The sequence below is a fragment of the Xenopus tropicalis genome, chromosome 10 (assembly GCF_000004195.4).
Source record: "Xenopus tropicalis strain Nigerian chromosome 10, UCB_Xtro_10.0, whole genome shotgun sequence".
In the NCBI taxonomy this organism is placed as follows: domain Eukaryota; kingdom Metazoa; phylum Chordata; class Amphibia; order Anura; family Pipidae; genus Xenopus; species Xenopus tropicalis.
The window spans coordinates 36,610,012-36,633,323 of record NC_030686.2 but is presented as its reverse complement, the minus strand read 5'-3'; the positions used below and the strand labels follow the sequence as shown (position 1 = coordinate 36,633,323).

General features: G+C 43.5%; 1 protein-coding gene across 1 annotated transcript in view; it reads right to left on the bottom strand.

The window, feature by feature from the left end:
* b4galt5 (UDP-Gal:betaGlcNAc beta 1,4- galactosyltransferase, polypeptide 5) overlaps positions 1-22,487 on the bottom strand; it is a 28,619-nt gene extending 6,132 nt beyond the window's left edge. The window contains 5 exon segments of the mRNA NM_001016385.2: positions 2,069-2,185; positions 3,393-3,514; positions 4,171-4,284; positions 5,723-5,857; positions 22,019-22,487. Coding sequence (NP_001016385.1) covers positions 2,069-2,185; positions 3,393-3,514; positions 4,171-4,284; positions 5,723-5,857; positions 22,019-22,124 — 594 coding nt within the window. The 5' untranslated portion in view covers positions 22,125-22,487.
* Between the last annotated feature and the right edge of the window lie 825 nt (positions 22,488-23,312).

The following is a 23,312-nucleotide window of genomic DNA, read 5'->3' as shown; positions in this document are numbered from 1 at the left end:
GAAGCGCTTAAGAGGTGACATGACTATGTATAAATATATAAGGGGATCATATAATAACCTCTCTAATGTTTTATTTACCAGTAGGTCCTTCCAACGGACACGAGGGCACCCACTCCATTTAGAAGAAGGGAGGTTCCATTTAGATGGATTTTTTACTGTGAGAGCTGTGAAGTTGTGGAATTCCCTCCCCGAATCAGTCGTGCTGGCTGATACATTATATAGCTTTAAGAAGGGTTAAGAAGGGTCTGGATGGCTTCTTAGCAAGTGAGGGAATACAGGGGTAGGGGAGAAAGCTCTCAGTACAAGTGAGGGAATACAGGGGTAGGGGAGATAGCTCTCAGTACAAGTGAGGGAATACAGGGGTAGGGGAGATAGCTCTCAGTACAAGTGAGGGAATACAGGGGTATGGGGAGATAGCTCTCAGTACAAGTGAGGGAATACAGGGGTATGGGGAGATAGCTCTCAGTACAAGTGAGGGAATACAGGGGTATGGGAGATAGCTCTCAGTACAAGTGAGGGAATACAGGGGTAGGGGAGATAGCTCTCAGTACAAGTGAGGGAATACAGGGGTAGGGGGGATAGCTCTCAGTACAAGTGAGGGAATACAGGGGTAGGGGAGAAAGCTCTCAGTTCAAGTGAGGGAATACAGGGGTAGGGGAGATAGCTCTCAGTACAAGTGAGGGAATACAGGGGTAGGGGAGATAGCTCTCAGTACAAGTGAGGGAATACAGGGGTAGGGGAGATAGCTCTCAGTACAAGTGAGGGAATACAGGGGTAGGGGAGATAGCTCTCAGTACAAGTGAGGGAATACAGGGGTAGGGGAGATAGCTCTCAGTACAAGTGAGGGAATACAGGGGTAGGGGAGATAGCTCTCAGTACAAGTGAGGGAATACAGGGGTATGGGGAGATAGCTCTCAGTACAAGTGAGGGAATACAGGGGTATGGGGAGATAGCTCTCAGTACAAGTGAGGGAATACAGGGGTATGGGAGATAGCTCTCAGTACAAGTGAGGGAATACAGGGGTAGGGGAGATAGCTCTCAGTACAAGTGAGGGAATACAGGGGTAGGGGGGATAGCTCTCAGTACAAGTGAGGGAATACAGGGGTAGGGGAGAAAGCTCTCAGTTCAAGTGAGGGAATACAGGGGTAGGGGAGATAGCTCTCAGTACAAGTGAGGGAATACAGGGGTAGGGGAGATAGCTCTCAGTACAAGTGAGGGAATACAGGGGTAGGGGAGATAGCTCTCAGTACAAGTGAGGGAATACAGGGGTAGGGGAGATAGCTCTCAGTACAAGTGAGGGAATACAGGGGTAGGGGAGATAGCTCTCAGTACAAGTGAGGGAATACAGGGGTAGGGGAGATAGCTCTCAGTACAAGTGAGGGAATACAGGGTTATGGGAGATAGCTCTCAGTACAAGCGAGGGAATACAGGGGTAGGGGGATAGCTCTCAGTACAAGTGAGGGAATACAGGGGTAGGGGGATAGCTCTCAGTACAAGTGAGGGAATACAGGGGTAGGGGAGATAGCTCTCAGTACAAGTGAGGGAATACAGGGGTAGGGGGGATAGCTCTCAGTACAAGTGAGGGAATACAGGGGTATGGGAGATAGCTCTCAGTACAAGTGAGGGAATACAGGGGTATGGGAAATAGCTCTTAGTACAAGTTGATCCAGGGACTGGTCCGATTGCCATCTTGGAGTCAGGAAGGAATTTTTTTCCCCTCTGTGGCAAATTAGAGAGGCTTCAGATGGGGTTTTTTTCCTTCCTCTGGATCAACTAGAAGTTAGGCAGGCATTATGGTTGAACGTGATGGACGTATGTCTTTTTTCAACCCAACTTACTATGTTACTATGTTACTAAAACAGCATGTCAAATACAAAGAACTGCAGTTTGTCCTTACTGATAATGTATATGCATTATTAATTGTGCCTGCAATGAGACAACTTCATTCTGCATTGTCAGCATTGATACAATGTAGCAGGCACAATGGCCCAAACTACCACTATGTACCATGGGGGTAAAAATTACAGGGGAGAGATAGAGCAGTAGAGACAGGGAGTATTTTACATACCTGCTCTACTACATAAAAGGCAAACTGCAAGCGCTGTCTCTGAAGCATCGGTATCAAGTGCTTGAAAAGAACCGGGAGGTGTTCGTGCCGATTTCGGAACGGGATGAGAATCGCCACCTTGAATGAGAGGAGATCAGTTAGAACAACAATATCACAAACAGACACACACAATGCAGAGAAAGAGTAACAAGAGGTGCAGGATAATGGTTTTGTACACGAAGGAGGAGAACGTGTACGTGGTTATGACAAATTGTTCTGGCATTTATGCGCCTAGTGACCTTCTTATTCTTTTCAAGCAGAGGAGGAATTCTTTGTGCATTCTACAGGTCTCTTCTGATCCAGAAGTGGACATAATGTGTGAAAAACAATACTGTGCCTATGAATTGTACTCATCCAAATATAGAAGCAATGTGCATTAAAATGTAGTGTTTTGGGCTGATTTATTGAAAAATTTTCCAAAAACCTTGCTAGTCCCACATCTGTTCCACTTCCTGCTGCCTCCTTTTCCAGGCTGTGCAGGGGGCCATGGCACTCAGGAAACTGTGCTGTAGGATAGGAACCAATCAGCAGCTAGGCTGACCTGATAGGGAACTGTAGCCTGTCTTTGCTTGTGTGATTGCAGGGCTGTGATTGGCTAACTCTTCCTACTTGTTAGATAGACTTTACAGCACTAGTATGGATGAGGGAAGCCTTTGAGCTTGAAGGGTAAAATCGCAGTTTGCCATCATGTGTGCCAGGGATTCCCTTTGTTTAAAAAGTGGGTGTGTGCTTGAGGCAATAACCTCAGTTATTGTATTGAAAAGAGGAAACCTCCCAGGTTGGTAATGTTATATCTGATTTGGGAAATGCTCTGATCTGTAAGCGATCCAAATCAGAAATAATATTAAAAGGAACCTATAACATTATGATTATTTCTGTCTTCAGCACGGGGAGAGGCTTTTTGGAACAAGGTGCTGCCTTGCGTAATGTGTGCTCACACTCCCACCTTTGTGGTTCCGCTAAATGCTTCCTGGTACCGCTGCCAGCTCCCCGGGGGCACAGCGTGCTGATTAGTCACCAGCCAAAGACCTGAACCTTAGGTCAGACTGGCTCCGAGCTTCCTGTACACTGGCCTGTTCTGTATGGCAGCAGCTGGTGTCGATACCAAGGGATCCAATGTCAGCTTCTAAGAACTAGCTTCCTAGCAGTGCTGCTCTCTTGCATTACGTTACACGCGGCTGCTAGCCACCTGGCATCAAGCCCATATGAAACCAAATATTACATTTTCTAACATAAAGGGGAAATAAAAAAGGCATTAAAAAAAAAAGAACCAAAACAGACTTACCTTCCATCGCGGGATGCAGTCACTGGGCTTCCAATGGCCTCCCATCTGGATTCCGCCATTGGCAAACATCTGCCGGACGTCGCTCATCTGAATCTCGCTCATGTTCACTTCCATTTGCCCTTCTGAATGGGACAGCACCAAATGCAATGTTAAGGAAGTGTTAGGATGAAAGACCTCAGCCAACCCGCACTGCACAGCAGGAAATGCTAACAAGGAATGTACTTTCTTTTGAAAAAAAAAAAAGAGTGAATTCCGTGCCCACATATCTTAAGATCTGTTGGTTCCGTTGCTGGGAAGCCAGTCAGGATGTGGGAGGATACTGATGGGACTTGGCTGATTATTGCTCAGCGCTGGATATTCGCTGGTATCATTCTGACTCTACTAACCATGACCTATATCTTGGCAAATACACAGCATTCAGCTGAGCCACTAACTGTATCCACCTATGGGTGCTCTATAGTATTAGTATAGTAGAGTCAGCACTGTATTTATACCCAGCACTGCCCTTGGCACTAGATCTCTATCCAAGCCAGACATATTAGGGGAAAGTTCCCCTTGTGGTATTGTTTGATTCAGGGGAATAACTGATGGTAATACATAGAAATGTATTATTTTAAAGATACATTTATGGTAAATTAGCAATGTTACAGATGGCCAGAAGCAGGGCTCCCATGGCCGACAGAGAGGGCTGGCATCTCAAGTAGATGGTGCGTTACACTGGGCACATTAGCAGCAAGGGCATACCAAGGATGGTTAAGAATAAAGAGTATGGACTTACTCATTGATGGGAGTCGTTCGGGGCAAGATTGGTTGGGCAGGTAGGTGAAATCTTCAGGTAGAAACGTGGTTGTTTGGAGATAGGATTCACTGTGATTGAAATCAAGTCCGTAATCTTGAAAAACAAGTGTATAGATTAATATATAATGAATTTGCTTTTGCTTTGTTCCACCCTGCTGGTATGGGGACACTACTGGTGGCTCAGCTTCTACTTTATATCCTCCCATGGCCCTCCTGATCTATTATAAACTAAACTTTGCTCATAGCCTGTACAGAGAGATACCATAAAACTATGACAGCACAGGGATTCCCCTGTACTAAGCACAATTCAGCAGGAACAGCCCCCTAAGTTTGCTCATAGCCTGTACAGAGAGATACCATATAACTATGGCAGCATAGGGATTCCCCTGTACTAAGCACAATTCAGCAGGAACAGCCCCCTAAGTTTGCTCATAGCCTGTACAGAGAGATACCATACAATTATGGCAGCATAGGGATTCCCCTGTAATAAGCACAATTCATCAGGAACAGCCCCCTAAGTTTGCTCATAGCCTGTACAGAGAGATACCATAAAACTATGGCAGCATAGGGATTCCCCTGTACTAAGCACAATTCAGAAGGAACAGCCCCCTAAGTTTGCTCATGGCCTGTACATATAGATACCATAAAACCAAACCTGCTAATGATTCTGCACATTATTGCTGAAATGTAATGGGAAGAAGGTTTTCTAAATTTTTCCAGTGAAACTCAGACAGCAGCACATGACATACAGTATATAATGTATACAAACAATCATTCTTTGTGGTGAAGAATAATTATAGTAATGAGTCAGAACCAAGTATACAGCACCTGCTTTTTTGGCTCTTCTAAAGAGAAAGCATTTGGGCTAGGGTAGAGCCATGCATTATTGCCAGTATGAGTTCTAATGAGCCAATTATCCATTTTTATTACTGACTTCCCCGGAAGTATATCACTGTAACCCTGTGTTTTCTCAAGTGCCTACACTACAAGGGTTTGGACTCTTACATAAGCATGTACTTTTCCTTAGGCTCTTGGCACATGTGGTGCTTTACAACAGGCTGACAAGAGCACGAAACTGCCCCTGGCTCCCATTAACTTGATGAAGACATGTTCTGGGCACACAATAAGCTGTACCCTCATAATGTACTGTCTAAGGGAAACAATATGGCACCTCCCTCCCATATGTATAAATACAAATATACAGAGAAGGAATGTTCTGGGCACACAATAAGCTGTACCCTCATAATGTACTGTCTAAGGGAAACAATATGGCACCTCCCTCCCATATGTATAAATACAAATATACAGAGAAGGAATGTTCTGGGCACACAATAAGCTGTACCCTCATACTGTACTGTCTAAGGGAAACACTATGGCACCTCCCTCCCATATGTATAAATATAAATATACAGAGAAGGAATGTTCTGGGCACACAATAAGCTGCACCCTCATACTGCACCATATAAAGGAATCAATATGGCAGCTCCCACATGTATACATGAGAAAGAATAAGCTTTAGTTTTTTTCCGTACCTGTATCATTGATGCTGCTGTTCCTCCGGGCATATGCACTGCGGACTACTTGCTCGTACACCTGAGCCCCGATTGTCCGCATGTTCTCTCGAATAATGATCCCACGGGCTTGCATCATGAACAGGTAAGTGTTAACTGCAGAGAAATCAAAGCCACATTCTTTATTTACTGGTTATGGAATGATACAAAGCCTTTATATTTTGCTGCACAGCTAATTTGCCTGTGTGAATGGGAGATATAAGAAGGCTATATGTAGGCAGAGCAAATTAAACCACTGAATTCAGATTCAAGCATTGGCATGCCTAATGTAAAGCAATTATATTCAGAACCATTAAAGTTTATGTAAAATATATTTAACAGTCTTGTTTAATTATTTATAACAAGTTAGTGTAGACACAATGAGCTCTGTATAAACCACCTCCTCCATTTACACCTGTGTGTTTGGCTATGGCTGTTTGGCTCAGAGATAAGCAGAGGCACCCCTCTTTGGGAGGTGGGGTAATGAGCCACAGTGAGACTTCACTATCTGTAAGCAGCCAATCAGAGCATACCTGTCATCTGAAATTCACAATGCCTTGTGTGGCCGAATGACAAATTGGATTGATCAGAACAACTGTCTTCATGCTTCCAGTTTAAAATGCACTCTGGTTGCCGTGGTCACTGACGCCAGTAACCAAAAAACTATTGCTGTTATAAAATACACATTTCTTATATTTTCATTCATACTTTCTCCTATTGAACTTCCACTTTCTCACTGACACTGATGCTAGGGTACACTGGGCTGCTGAAATCCCTAACTGGAACTAAAAATAAAGTACAGAAAAACACACACTGTCTTGGGATATCACTGCTTGTACCATGCTGAAAGGTAAAGGTGAACTAACCCCTTTAAGCCCATGAAAATGCTTTATTCTACCATCTTGCATGTACAGGATTCAACTCTGTAATGTTACTGGCCCTTTAAAGCACAAGAGGGTAAATTCCAGTCATTTAGTGTAAACTTGTGCCAGTGTCTGCATGTGGCCTTCCCACCCGTTCCTTTCTCCTTCCCGTCACCGTCTTGTGCAACACCTTGTTCATGTCACTCCGTGATAATAAAGATGACGGACTGAGATGCTTATTGGCTTAGTCACTGGCTGCTGTTCCCACAGTCGGCCCATACAGCACTGCTGCATTGTCTGGGCCTCAATAACACAGTCTCCTGTGTGACTCTGTACCCTCACACCCTACATACACGTCACACTAGTCCCAACATCATTGTCCTATTACTGCCTGATCCATCAGCAGTTATGGATAGAGACAGAGACAAAAGCAGAAGCAACATTATAAACTCTTCCATCAGTCCCCTCCTCAACACCATCTTGCCCTACTGTACCCACTATCCTACAGTTATAGCTCTTCCTCAACACTATCTTGCCCTGCTGTACCCACTATCCTACAGTTATAGCTCTTCCTCAACACCATCTTGCCCTGCTGTACCCACTATCCTACAGTTATAGCCCTTCCTCAACACCATCTTGCCCTACTATGCCACAGTTATAGCCCCCTCAGCACCATATTGCCCTGCTGTACCCACTATCCTACAGTTATAGCCCCCTCAGCACCATATTGCCCTGCTGTACCCACTATCCTACAGTTATAGCCCCCTCAGCACCATATTGCCCTGCTGTACCCACTATCCTACAGTTATAGCCCCCTCAGCACCATATTGCCCTGCGATACCCACTTTCCCACGGTCACAGCAGTTTGCTTGATACCATTTTGCCCTACTATGCACACTATCCCATAGGTATAGCCACTTCCCCAGAACTGCTTAGGTGGGTAAACTTCAACAGTTAAGTCCCACCCCCTAATAATGACTCACTTCCTGAGTGATGCACAAATATCTGCTTTTGCCATTGGTACTGCCACTGACAGTCACACTTTGCAATTAATTGCCCAATCATTGGAGTGTTCCCATACATGAGTATTAATACCCCACCCATAGCCACTCTGAGTGATACTCAGGAGCCACCTACTGTCTGCCCAGGCCCACACCCAGGGGACCATCTATTCCCCTACTTGCCACCTAGTTCCAGGATATAAAAGAACCATATAAAGTCACTGGATCATGCTCCCATTAGTATCGCTGCTCCCTATATGAGAATAAGCCACTTGAACTCACTGGGCACCTCTAAATCGGCACATTACAGTATCTCTCGCCCCATGAGTAGCTGGCTCACTGCCAAATCTGTATATTATCTCCACACAGGAAGAGTGAAAGCAAAACTTACTGCGTGCATAGAACACACCTTCTATAGGTGGGAGCTGCCATACTGCAAAGACAAAGTTACAGTAACAGCCCCTCCCTCAAAACCACCTTACTGTACTCCCTTTCCCACAGAGATGTCAACCTCTTGTAGGGGGTCTCCGGAAAGTTTTTGTCCATGCCCCCAGATCAACCCGCTCTGCACCAGCCCAGGAGGCTCCTAGAAACTCTGGGGTGTGGGCAGCTCGGTATCTTGCCTTACTATATACATTACCATTTAGTTACAGTCCCTTTCCTGACACAATGAGCACCTGGTTACGTTTCTGAATCGCCACCCCTCCCACCTACACTGCACTCCCAGCAACACCTGCACTGACTTTCCCAGAAGCTAGTCAGCTGAACAAAATTCTGAAAAACTGTGTAAACAGATGAAGTCATACACACACTCATACAAAAAAGTGACCCTTCCTTGGTTCCAGCCTTATCATTCATTCAAAAGGAAAAAAGTTATTAAAAAACTTTATTTTCTAGATACAGAGTCAATATTTACATGTTTAGAGGGCTGTCCCTGTTGAATTGTGCTTAGTACAGGGGAATACTGTACCTATGCGGTCATAGTTTTATGGTATCTCTCTGTACAGGCTATGAGCAAACTTAGGGGCTGTTCCTGCTGAATTGTGCTTAGTACAGGGGAATACTGTACCTATGCGGTCATAGTTTTATGGTATCTCTCTGTACAGGCTATGAGCAAACTTAGGGGCTGTTCCTGCTGAATTGTGCTTAGTACAGGGGAATCCCTATGCTGCCATAGTTTTATGGTATCTCTCTGTACAGGCTATGTACAGAGTTTTGGAGCCACCATGAAACTAATGTCATGTAGTAGCATTAAGCACTATTCTAGCATGCAATGATGCCTACAAATCCACATGCAGAAATGGGCATTAGCCGATATACCAACACCGGCTGGTCAGTAGACAGACAGCAGGTACTAACTATAGAAGACACGCAGGAAACAGATGTGCTCATTGGTGATCAGGTTCCGCATAGATACTGTATCTATGGGCACCGTGACTCATCACACACTAATTCATACACCGCACACGTCACACGTTTGAACGCCCTCCAAGTCTTTGACATCAACAGAGGCCGAGAAAAAGAAGCCTTCTGCTCCACTCCAGAACATTAATCTATTTAATGGCTGGGATGTGAATGACTGTGAAGGTCAGTCTGCATGGCAACACTTTGCTGATTAGATAGTACGGCACGGGCAGCAATGCGGGTGCTTATGTGCTGGCCCACAGAGCAGGTATTCATCCAGTGCCAACGTATAACATAGTCGCCAAACTGGCCAACATTACAACAAACCCTTAGAGCCAACACTCGTCATTCTGTGCCAGACCCTGATCTGTATGCACTTTTAAATGTAGGCTTCCCATTATTATTATTAACATTTATTAATAAAGCGCCAACATATTCCGCAGCGCTGTACAATAAGTGGGTGTCATACATTGGACATACAGAGTAACATATAAAGCAATCAATAACCGATACAAGAGGTGAAGAGAGCCCTGCCCAAAAGAGCTTACAATTCCATTAAAGAGAATATAAACCCAAAATGGAAACATTGCATAATAAAAGAAAATGTGATTCAGAGCAACTTTTCAATATATATTTAATACAGATCTTTAATTTAGCTATTAATGGGTTCACATCCCCTTTAATCTGTTGAAAATGGAAGCTCAGTTGATGCAGGTTTGTGCTTTTTTTTCCCGGCTGTTACTTTAAATGAGTTTACCTTTTTGCTAAAAAGTTCCAGCCTGCTTCAATTGGCAAAAGCAAATAAACTCACGTGGGGTTTCAGTACGTAGTAGGAACACACCCATCTGAGTGAACTCTAAAAGGAAAGACTAATGCTAAGACCTGGTTAAACAAATAAGCAGGAGGGTTTGGCACATTATACACTACATATGGTTACTTAACGGTGAAGACACACTGGGCTACTAATAGCAGCTACTAAATGCCAGAAAATCCCCTGCCATCGATAATACTGAGAATTGCCTCAGCTAAAACACACACAGAGACATTTATCAGTAAATGATCAGCATTGTCTTTTTTAGTAGCCACGACAAGTAGCTGCTACTAGTAGCTCTGTGTGTCTTCGCCCTTAAGTAACCATATGTAGTGTATAATGTGCCAAACCCTCCTGCTTATTTGTTTAAGTGGCAATATATCTATATACACCCGGGTACAGCAAAAACAAACAGTCTGTGTCTCAGGTTCATTATCCAGGAGGAAGTCTTCCCAAAATTGCTCTAAATAACCAAAAACTTGTAAAATGAAAGTACTTTACATTCTACAGAAATATTTAGTGCAGGAATTAACAAGCACAAGGCCAATTCCTGTTTAAAAAGGGGTTCTATTGACCCGATTGTTAGAAGAATACTCCATCTTGAGCAGACAATGGGAAATTCAAGGGAAAGTTGGCTTTGATACGCAAAAGACCCATCCAACATAAATAACAAAGTGATGCCGCTCATGGCTAGCTGTTTACTGTAAGCAAATACACTTGCAAACGAAGGTAATTCAGTAGATGGTAACCTTGTACTCATGAGATAAGGAATTAAGCTAGGGGTCATTAAGTGTCAATTCTAAGGCAATACTGTATGGGATGTAACCAATCAGGTTTAAAGAAAATGCACTTTAGGCTAAGATGATTATTGCTCTGAAAAAACTGCAGCATCCAGACAATCTCTGCAATAGAAGACATGCATATTGCAAGCTATTACTTCATAATGACTAAAGCAGGGCTTTCCAGATATAGGCTCACAGCCCCGATAACTGGACAGCACTGGTCTTAGGAAAACAACATGGCACCTCCCTTCCATATGGATAAATACAACTATACAGAGAAGGAATGTTCTGGGCACACAATAAGCTGTACCCTCATACTGTACTGTCTAAGGGAAACAATATGGCACCTCCCTCCCATATGTATAAATACAAATATACAGAGAAGGAATGTTCTGGGCACACAATAAGCTGTACCCTCATACTGTACTGTCTAAGGGAAACAATATGGCACCTGCTTTTTTTGGCTCTTCTAAAGAGAAAGCATTTGGGCTAGGGTAGAGCCATGCATTATTGCCAGTATGAGTTGTAATGAACCAATTATCCATTTTTTTTTACTGACTTCCCCGGAAGTATATCACTGTAACCCTGTGTTTTCTCAAGTGCCTACACTACAAGGGTTTGGACTCTTACATAAGCATGTACTTTTCCTTAGGCTCTTGGCACATGTGGTGCTTTACAACAGGCTGACAAGTGCATGAAACTGCCCCTGGCTCCCATTAAATTGATTAAGAAATGTTCTGGGCACACAATAAGCTGTACCCTCATACTGTACTGTCTAAGGGAAACAATATGGCAACTCCCTCCCATATGTATAAATACAAATATACAGAGAAGGAATGTTCTGGGCACACAATAAGCTGTACCCTCATACTGTACTGTCTAAGGGAAACAATATGGCACCTCCCTCCCATATGTAAAAATACAAATATACAGAGAAGGAATGTTCTGGGCACACAATAAACTATACCCTCATACTGTACTGTCTAAGGGAAACAATATGGCACCTCCCTCCCATATGTAAAAATACAAATATACAGAGAAGGAATGTTCTGGGCACACAATAAACTATACCCTCATACTGTACTGTCTAAGGGAAACAATATGGCACCTCCCTCCCATATGTATAAATACAAATATACAGAGAAGGAATGGTCTGGGCACACAATAAACTATACCCTCATACTGTACTGTCTAAGGGAAACAATATGGCACCTCCCTCCCATATGTAAAAATACAAATATACAGAGAAGGAATGTTCTGGGCACACAATAAACTATACCCTCATACTGTACTGTCTAAGGGAAACAATATGGCACCTGCAGCATAAATGTAGAAAGTGGAGTCCTTATGTGGCTGAAATGCTACACCGGGTGGTAGTTGAAAGTCAGACGCAACAGACGCTCAAGATCAGCGAGATGAGCAAATTACATCAATGTGCTGCTCAGTTAAAAAGATTGCGTGGGATTATAGCATGGATCTAATCTAGGGATAAGCATTGTTGCTTTGACTGTAGTTAAACCTCAGAGATGATCCTAAACTTGAAAAATTAACCTCCAGGAAATCCCAGGCTGGAATCATTTGTGCTCTGTTGCTACCAGGATGAGAAGGGTGCACCAGAGCAATAACAATATAGCACAAATATAGAGAGGAGAAAGTTTTGGCACGCACAATAAATGTTATATTTAACACACTCAGATTATCCTAGCGTTACCCAGATTCTTTAACCAGGTGAGGATGGAGTCAGGGGTATCTCCTGAAATAGCAGGACATGGTTGGGGCATGTATGCATGGATGCCCAACTGAAGGGCCACAGACCAGATGTGGCCCTTCATTAAATTGTTATGGACCCCAGTCTGTACCTGGTTCATATGACATTTTTATTACAAACCAGCCCTGGAACATACAGAACAACTAATAATGGTCCCACTGCATGTCAACTGTTTCCCAGCACTCATGTTGGTCATTAGTATTGTATAGTCACTAATTTGCTGGAAGGTTTAACCCATTATTTGCCATAGACTGTAAAATCTACTTTGCTGCCACTGCATCCAACTACACTCAAAGACATTATGTTTTCTACATAATGAAAAAAAAATGCAGCTCTAAGTAAATCTTTTCTATACCTACATTAAACCCATTATAAAATATAATGAACGTTATGTGTATATTTAATTGCTGTTGAAATATCCATCTATCCTTTTGTTTTCTCATTCTGGCTCCTTAAAGGGACAGTAACACCAAAAAATGAATGTGTAGAAAAGTAATTACTATATAATGTAATGCTGCCCTGTACTGGTACAACTGGTGTGTTTTCCTTAGAAAGACTACTATAGTTTATATAATAAAGCTTCTGTGTAGCCATGGGGGCAGCCATTTACAGGAGAAAAGGCACAGGTTACTTAGCAGATAACAGATAAAACCCCATTATATTCTGCAAATCTTATCTGTTATCTGCTATGCAACCTGTGCCTTTTCTCCTTTTTCTCAGCTTCAATGGCTGCCCCCGTGTTAACACAGCAGCTCATTTATATAAACTATAGTAGCATTTCTGTTGCAAACTTACCAGTTTTACCAGCGCAGGGCAACTGTACATTATATTTTAATTACTTTAAAACAATTTCATTTTTTGGTGTTGCTGTTCCTTTAAACGATGTCGCAAAATCCAGCAGATTAAAAGATTGGGAGTTTATTATTAAAAGAGATACGGCTATGGCGTAGGCAGCAGAAAATGTTTTCACCCTGGTTCTGGAGTCTACAGACTATAGTGTATATGTACAAAATAGTTTTTTCTTTCCCCCCTTATGGCTAATATCCAAAGGAGTCAGTTAGTGCCCGCGACTAACCTCCCCGAAATGCCTTTCCGCTGGCAACAATAGGAGTGGAAAGGCATACACACTGCTTCAGTTTTTACTTTGTGCAACTTCGGAAAAACAAAGCGTTGAGTTTGCCCTTCCGCTGGCGATTCACTTTGTTGCCGTTTGAAAAGCATTTCAGGAAGAGTAGTCTCCAGTGGTAGCAGAGATTTATCAAGGACAACTAATCTCTCTGTAGAGCAGGGATCCCCAATCTTTCTTACTCGTGAGCCACAGCCAAATGTAAAACGACTTGGAGACCAACACAAGCACCATAAAAGTTCATGGAGGTGCCAAATAAGGGCTAAGATTGGCTATTAGGCAGCCTCTATGCACACTATCAGCTTACAGGGGCTTTATTTGGTAGGAAATGTTGTTTTTATTCAACCAAAACTTGCCCCCAAGTCAGGAATTCAAAAATAACTCCCTGGTTTGGGGGCACTGAGAGCAACATCCAAGGGGTTGGTGAGCAACATGTTGCCCCCGAGCCACTGGTTGGGGATCACCGCCGTAGAGCATTAGCCTTATATGTGCAGTATGCAACAGGGAAACGGAGTGTCTCTGCATAGAATTAACCTGTGAGTAGCTAACGTCACCTTTTGCAAAGGTATCAGGTGTTCCCCGGCAATTATACATTCCCAAGCCTGCAACAAACACAACCATATACTTTCAGGTAACTGCAGGGTCTCCAACAATGTATCAGAATGAGAAATGATATAGAGAATTAGTGTTATTACCCTTTATTTTATGCCAACATATTCTACAGCGCTATAGATGATCATTCCTATCACTCCCTGTCCAGTGGAGCTTACTATCTAAAAGGTGGCCATACACGGGCCGATTGTAGCTGCCGATATCGGGCCCTTGGACCGATTCGTCAACTTATTTGCCCGTGTAGGGGCAGCAACGAGGGGCATGTCTGACCAATATCTGGCCTGAAATTGGCCAGATATTGATCGGGCAGCTTAAAAGATTTAGTCGGATCGGGGACCGCATCGGCTCGTTGATGCGGTCCCCGAACCTATTGCCCCATTGCCGCCATTATAATTAGACTACATTTTCCCCGATATCGCCCAACCGTAGGTGGGGATGTCGGCAGAAGATCCGCTCACTTGGCGATCTTCACGTGTATGGGCACCTTAAGGTTCTTATCCCATTTACACACACATACTAGGGGCAGCTCTATCAGAAGCCAATTAGCATTCCATATAAATGAGTGAACTCACTTTCGTTTTGGGACATGGCTGTCTATGTACAAAACAGACCAGATAGCATCAGATTAGGAATCCGGAGCAGTGGCAGTTTCAGCTGCTTTCAGCACTAAATACATATGTCTGACACCATCAGAAAATGATCTACTTTTATTTGTTTTTTTATATATGATATGATATGCATCGTATCCGGACTGATTACTTACTGATTACTGATTCCTTACACTGCTTTGCGATTCGAAATTTGAATGAACTTCAGTGCAAAGCAGAAATTAAAATAAAGTTTGAATACTAGGAATGTATATAATCTAATTCTTTTATTTACTTGTGTATTTGGTAAATATTAGCCAGCCAGAACAGCCTGTCAATTATTTCTTTATCAAGGTGCGCAGTAAGGTCACTTGTGTCTTATGACTCATTAAAATGTTTGTATTATAGAAACACAGAAAGTACCGACGTTGTAAAATATGATGTAAACCTCAAAAAATGATAATATAAAGACACTCAGCCTGCAGTCTTATGCCTTTATGTGTGCCCCTCAGTGACTTCTAATATCCTTATCATTTACAGTAGGGGGTACATTATCCCTTATAATACATTAGTGATACTCACTCAAGTTCTCTGTATAACTCAGCCTGCAGCCTTGTGCCTGCCCTCAGTGACTTGTGCCTGCCTTCAGTGACTTCTAATATCCTTATCATTTACAGTAGGGGGTACATTATCCCTTATAATGCATGAGTGATAGTCAGAGTTCCCTGTATAACTCAGCCTGCAGCCTTGTGTCTTTATATGGTCACCGAACCCCTCAGTGACTTCTAATATCCTTATCATTTACAGTAGGGGGTACATTATCCCTTATAATACATGAGTGATAGTCAGAGTTCCCTGTATAACTCAGCCTGCAGCCTTGTGCCTGCCTTCAGTGACTTCTAATATCCTTATCATTTACAGTAGGGGGGGTTGTCAAAAAATATTGCTCAGCTCAAGGTGGTTGTATAGGGGAAAACCTTTATACAACCACCTTGAGCTGAGGGATATTGGAATGCCAATGCCGGCCACCAGCCAATATACTGCCAGATATCCTTCAGGCTTACCTGTTGGAATGCCCCATACACAAGCCAATAAGGTACCGACATAGCCCAGAAGGAACGTATCGGTAGTTTTCTTGGCCCATGTATGGCCACCTTCACTATGGGTCCTCTGAGACTAAAGTCAAGAAACCCAGCTTTATATGAAACACTCCTTCTCCCACTTTACTCATATGAGAGAATTTACTGTATTTCTTCTATTTACCCAGTATGGTCTATTAAACTCCAATCAAACAACCTGTAACAACATGGAGATTTATGAGTGTTACAAACCGATAATATAACTTCTCCTCCTGTACAACTTCCCTCTGATACACTGAATCCAGTATAAAAAGGGAAGTCCCACACTCTGACTTAATACTCATTAATAAAAATACACTATATGGTGAATGATTCCGGAGGGAACCTGGTTCCAGTGAAAAGAAAACTTAAGGATGCAGTGTACAATGAAATTCCGGTCAGCTCCATGCTTCCTACTTTGTGGAACAGTTTGAGGAAGGCCCTTTTCTATTGGACTAAGCCAAGTCTTAAGGTGGCCATACACAGGCCGATTCTAGCCGCCGACATGGGTCCCTCAAACCAATTTGGCATCTTATCGTCCCGTGTATGGGCACTAACGATGGGCCTGCCCGACATCTGGCCTGAAATCGGTCAGATCTCGATTGGGCAGGTTTGATTTGTAGTCGGATCGGGGACCGCATCAACGAGCCTATACCCGTCGTTCTAATTCGATCGTTTAGCCCCAAGGCCAAACAACCAAATTAGCCCAATATCACGCACTCGTAGGTGGGGATATTGGGAGAAGATCCGCTTGCTTGGTGACCTCACCAAGCAGGCGGATCTTAGCGTGTATGGGCACCTTACCATAATGGGTTTGCTAAGATGGAAGTGGTAAAACATGAATTGAAACGCCAACTGTAAGCCGGACCTGATTCCCAACATCATTGTACAACCTCACTAATGCTCTTGTGGCTGAATGGAAGCAACTCCTAGCAACAATGTTCCAACATCTAGTAAGAACCTTCCCAGAAGAGTAGGGGGAGCAGCTTCACACTTTGTTTGGAAATTAGATGTTGGACAGCCAAGTGTGTGGGTACTTGCCCATATAGATGTTGTTTAAGTCCTGACAATTTGTCAGCTCATTTAAACTGGGTCTCTTCATAACAGCAACCATGGCTATGATCGGTATGAATCCACATATGCAGATAAAAAGTTCTCTGTGCAGAAGTATCTATGCCCCTGGATTTTACTGGACATTTACAGGGAGAGATTAGGGACTGCACGTTGCAATGTTGAGTCAGAACTCTATGGATGAACTCTTTGGCCCCAAAACAGGTTTTTTTAGCTCCTGTACAAATGTGGTGCTACAATCAGTGACACTGGTCTGACGGAAAAGAACCAAGTGACATTAACTAAGCAGCCTGGGGTTTAACACAAACAAACAGGTCTATGTGCAGCAGGCACATCCTTACAATAACCTCTAGCAGTCCTATTTAGAAGATAAAGTCGAGAAACCAACGCAAAGAGAAGTAGTGCCTTTCCCAGATGGACGGGAAACCCAATGGCTAGTGGAGAGAGGAAGTGGCCAAGTATCCCCTCCCCTTCTTTTAAAAAAAAATATTCAGCAACATAGCTGGACAGACATATATATGATCAAGAAATATGGCTTTTCCCACTCATTTAGACACAAATACACTGATAAATAATGTGCCAATAAGAATGTAACATAAGAGCAGGTGCAACATTTGCATCAGATCTAGTAACCTATAGCAACCAGATATTTGCTTCCAAACAGCAAACTGATAAATGTAACCTGCCATTTAATCACCTTACATTACAAACCAGTTACATGGGACATACAAAAATGATTGTAAATCCTACATTAAAGCGGTGTACATTTTCCCTATAATAAGTTTACCTTTTCTGGATCATGCTTCATTAGAGAGACTATACGCACAAGTTCAATAATAGGAGCCCTGAGCCACAAATCCAGAGAGGAAGCTAATTTTAATATTCTTGGCACTGCTGTATGAAAGTACATTTTACAACTGGCAGCGAAACCCTAGAGATTTACCACCCCCCTCCAGACCCTGAGGATAACAAAAAAAAAAACACGGTAGGCATGGGTCTGTGGGAGAGAAAATGCTGATGGCTAAAGACTAAGAGTTTTATTCTATCGGAGGTCGCGGCCAATTTAGCCCCAGCAGCTGAAAGCAATCTGCCGGATAGATGTGTCCCTCCCTTCTGCTCCCAAACTGTTCACTCAGCACATTTCACCTGACTGCTAACATTCGTTCCGGGAACGCCTGTAGGCCGCGCTCTCTCTAGATTCCGACAGGAGGCTGAGATTGTGTATATATACACACACACGGTGGTGCAAACACAAATACACACTTAATCCACGACAAACATGTTGTTGGGGTTGGCACAGAAAGGTTGCTCCATTGTTCTCAGTCTTAATTCAACCTCAGCTACTATGTAGCAAAGTTGAACCAATTTGGGAAATGAAAACCTAACCATCCCCAAAATAAAAAATATTAATGGGGAACTCCATCCAACCATTTCTGCCAAATTCAATTCTAAGCAACTTCCCAATATAGGTTCCCTAACCCTTCCCACTGATTTGGAAGTTATTTGCAAATGTAATAACTATTGAAAGTCAGGCGGTTTATATTTTCATTACTGTGGGTTCTGACTCCTGAAGGAAAACAAAAAGCAAAATGGCACTCAGGGCTAACGGGAAATATTTCCTTGTTAGAAAGTCTTTATTTGCGAAAAAGATGCAACGTTTCGAGGCCAATCAGCCTCTTTATCAAGCATACAGATCAGTGCAGACAGAGTGAATATATACAAATTTAATAACCACACCCCCCCAAGTTAATTGGCAGCTTACGTGTATCTTTACCTCAGCAACAGTGGTGTTAAATTACATAAAAAGTATAAGAACAGCAATTTGTGTAATCATATATACATATTACAATCAGTGATTTCCATATAAAAATGTTAAACATTATGTGAAATAAATATGAAATAGTAACCTTCTTATTTTCTTTTTCTGACTCCTGAAACCATGTAGAAGGCGACAGAAAACCAGCTTTCTATTGCAACTACATTTACACATAACTTTAAAACCATTTTTAATGGCGGAATATTGGAAAGATGCATGGAATTACATGTTTTTTCATTATGTGAATATGTGATAATATGAATAACAGGGTTTTCCCTTTAAAAGAAAAGTTATTATCACCGGGTGCTGCCAAATGTTCCCCAGTGGGAAGTACCCCAGACCATTGCTCCTGTTTGCTGAAAACTGCCCTGGTCTGGGGTACTCCATTCCTGTATAATATGCTGCATTACCATCCTTTTTTTGTTTGAACAGGTTTTCTGTTAGGACCAATCCTTCCCCTGTTGTTTCCTGTACACATGTTAATGTAAAGCATTCCACTGCCACATTCCTATTATCAACAAAATCCCAGCAAGGAGCACACTTCCCCGGGAAGAAACCCTACCAGCATTTTCTGACCTCGGGTCCTTCTACAATAAACATCCTAAAAAAGCAGAGGGGGCATCTTAAAGTCCAGCTGTGTATATTCTTGGGCTCCCAGCATGCTCAGCAGAATACAATGCATCACTAGTGACACTCATGGTTTATGCAGAACTTTTGGTGCTTTGTTCCATGTTTAGAATGTGGCATCAAAATCTTCTAACTTGGCCTCCATTGCTGCCTTAGGCTAATGGGACATGGGGCAAGTTGGAGCATATTGTAGCTCTCTAGTTGGGGCAAAATCGTTCAACGTGCCCCTCCATTAACTACAGAGGTCACCTGATATCCCCCGGTGCAGTTTGTGCAACCCTGACCACTGATTTTTCAATCACACACCTGCAACAGGCGCTCCTAATTCAGATTTATGAAGGTGGAGCTTTAGAGAACTTTATCCCCCACCCACGCAGCCACCAAATGCTTCATATCATCCTGTGCAACATATAAGGAATTGCGTAAAACACCCAGAGTCGCTATTTTTTCCCACTGATTCTGGGCAAGATTCATGTGAAATTAGATGTGATTAACAGCAATGGGGGCAATTATGGGCATTTCCTTTGTGAAAAAGTAAAAAAAATTAAGTGAAATGCTATATGTGCCATGGCAATTAGGGGGATGCCATCCATGGTTGACTTCCTTGTGTATTTATTGACTGCTGGGGACACTGCCCCAATTCACACCTTCACCACCCTATACAGCACCCCAACTTGCATTAGTCACACATTCTCATCAAATTCCTTTTTATATGTAAAACCCAACCCCCCCCCCCAAATACTAAAAAGATAAATAAAGATAAAAACAAGATTCCTTTAACAAGATTAGTGCAGATTAGGATTTGTGCTGCGTTAAACAGATCAGTGCCTTTGGTGCAATGTCTGATGGGGTTATGGGAAGCAATTCCAACAGAGAGGGCTGTAAGTCTTTTATAAGGCTGCACAAATGAGTGGGGGCCTGTTCCAGTTTATAGAAGGCACATTTTTTGTGATTTGGTGGAATGTTATGCATTAGGGTTGCATGCAACATTTTTGCTTTCACGAAGAAGCAACGGCAGACTCATGTCAACCAAACGGCACTTGTATCCATGGAAAAGCAAATCTGGCATATAATATGGAAATGCCTTCTACTGCAATGCATTGCATTTACTTTATTATTATTATATATAGTTACATTTGAAGGACAGAGAAAGTAGTTTGGGCTTCCTCGCATTACACAGCTTTGGCAAGGGCCAAAAAAAGGGTGCACAATCACCGATATTATCATGACAGCTAATAGCCTTCAAGCACACATGGTGCACAGAGACAGTCATGCGTATCGTACTCCCTTTCTTAAAGAACCCAAACGCGTATCATGTTAATGATGATGAAAGGGGACAAAGATCAGTAGAAGTATATGGTTATACAGCCAGCGCAGAGATAGGCCTACTGGATGGAACCAATGAGATAAAACGCTCTGTCCAATGCCTTTGCCTTGGAACACTGTGCATTTCCCACAATGCCTGATCATCACCTGTCACCCCTCCCCAGACTGCAGTAGAATAACCCAGGAAATGGCTAAATTCCCATCATATTTCATAGACCTAAATGGCGGTTTTCTGTATATATTATATATATTATTACAGAGTGTCAGCTCTTCTACTCCATAAAAAGGGAGGCAAAACACATAAATAAAAGCATCCTGCTAACCTTATAATAAACAGGAAATATTTTGTCTTGAAAGGAAAAAAAAAAAAAATAATATTCCACAACCATCCAGCAGCCAAAGGGTTATACTTTCTACATTCAGAAATCCCTGAAAGGCAGTTTTCCCCTGAGATCTCTTTTTTTTATTCCCATACCAGCAGCAGAATCATCTTCAGGAAACACGCCTTTGGCAGGGAGGACTCTGCGGATATGTCACTGAGTTTCCTCGCTGGATATCGGAGGGTGCGCAGGTTGCCACTAATTGAATTTGTGTGCCCAGCACTGTCACTCAGCAACCTGCAGGGCCGGGGAGGGGGGGGGCTATAAATGATATGAAATATACATGCAGCACTTGCATCTGACCTCTTGAGCAGCCTGTACACTATCAGGGCAACTGTTACAGAGGCAGATATCAATGTACCTTTCCATCTTATACAACATCCATGGCTCAAATTAGGAAGAAGAGCTGACAATTTCTGTAAGGCAGAAATGCTGACAATCTCTCAGTGGCCAATAACTAAGCTCTAAGATGAAGCAATATTATCCCAGCAAGTTGTAGGCAGCAGAGCTGACACCTTTTTCAGTTTCATCAATATAGGGACACCCTAGACTGTAAGCGGGCCCGGCTGATCCTGTTTCTATTCTGTATCCCTTGTTAGTTAAATTATTATAGGGCCCAAGTGAACGCAAAGCACGACTGGCACTATATATATATAAATGATGGGGATGCCACAATGTGTTACCCCAGGTTAACTGTTTAAAGCCCAAACCATTTGGTGCAGCCCATCCCCCCGGAGTATGCATGCATTCAGACAATTTCCATGGGATGCCTATTCAGGATCAGTCCCCATTGAAATGAAGCCAGCCCCCCCACCCAACACAGGCACATAAAACATTATCAATAATCAATGAGAATGATAAGCTAATGAGCACTCAGGCAGCAAGGCTACCAGCTCCCAAGGGGGCTACCTGGCCACACAAAGGGGCAACCTGGGGGTGGGTGGGGTAGGTCAGCATCTGGAATAACACTTTAAATAAACACTTACCGATTCCAGGGGCAACATAGATGAAGTAGAGGAAAGAAGAGGACAATGAGAAGAGGAAGAGGATGGCCAGTACTGAACGATTGGGAATCCTCAGAATCCTCCTCATGATAGGGAAAGGCATTTAAAAATTGAAGGGTCCCTGAAATAGCCAAGGAGGTGCTGCTGGAGGGCCGCAGGAGGCTGCTGGGGGGCTGCTGGAGGCTGGGCTGATGTCAGGTGAAGCTGCTGTAGATCCTGTGCGATTCCCAGTCCAGTGGCTGAAATGGATCTGCAAGGAAGAGGGAGGACGGGAAGCCTTCAGCTGCAGCAAGGAGGCATCTGCACTTGGGGCTCACAGAGAAACGGAATAATATTCAACCAGTATGAATGGAGCTGCTTGATATAAAAAGGGGATTGAGCTGCGCCCTTCCAGGCGGGGTGAGGAGCCCAGGGAAGGAGAGAGGGGCGGCAGGGGAACCCCGGGATGTCAGCCACACACTGAGCCGAGCATGAATGGGTGAGCGGAGCCCAAGCGAGAGGGACACAGGGAGGGGAGGGGCCTCAGCACTGGGAGCGGCGCTTATGCGGGGGGCGGAGACTGACCGCTACAGAGTAGTACCGAAATGAAAAGGGGAGGGGCGATGTAGGGAACGTCTGCAACTCGCTGGATGTCAGTCCGGCAGCTAAGGGAGAGTGTGTCTAATTCCATCCTGCAATATGACACCCTCCATTTGTCTCTACATAGGGCAGTAGGCATGTGTAGGGGAATGTCTGGCAGCAGAAGGCTTCAGTGAATGAGCGTCTGTTATACTCACTGGGACATTGCTTTACGGCTGAGCAGTACATGTAGTGCTAATTCAGCTAGCCCCCCCTTCTAGGGGCAATCTAGGGTATGAGCCCAGTGGTGCAAATAGAAATGACAGTGCCCTAAAGGCTCCCTGAACTTTGGGAACAAGACATTTTTCTTTAAGACCCGTACAAAGTAACGGTGGACAAACACAGGCCGATTCTGGCTGCCGATATTGGTCCTTTAGATTGGGCAGCTCGTCGGCCCATGTATGGGCACTAACGACAGGCCTGCCCGACCAATATCTGGCCTGAAATCGGCCACTTATCGAGCGGGCAGGTAATCAGATCGGGGGGCACATTGGCTCATTGATGCTGTCCCCGAACCAACGGGCACCTATACCTGTCGTTCTAAACGACCGAATTAGCCCAATATTGCCCACCTGTAGGTGGAGATATCAGGAGAAGATCGCCAAGCGCAGTGCTGGATTTGTGTCCCGAGGCCCCCCCCGCAGCAGAGACCGCAAGC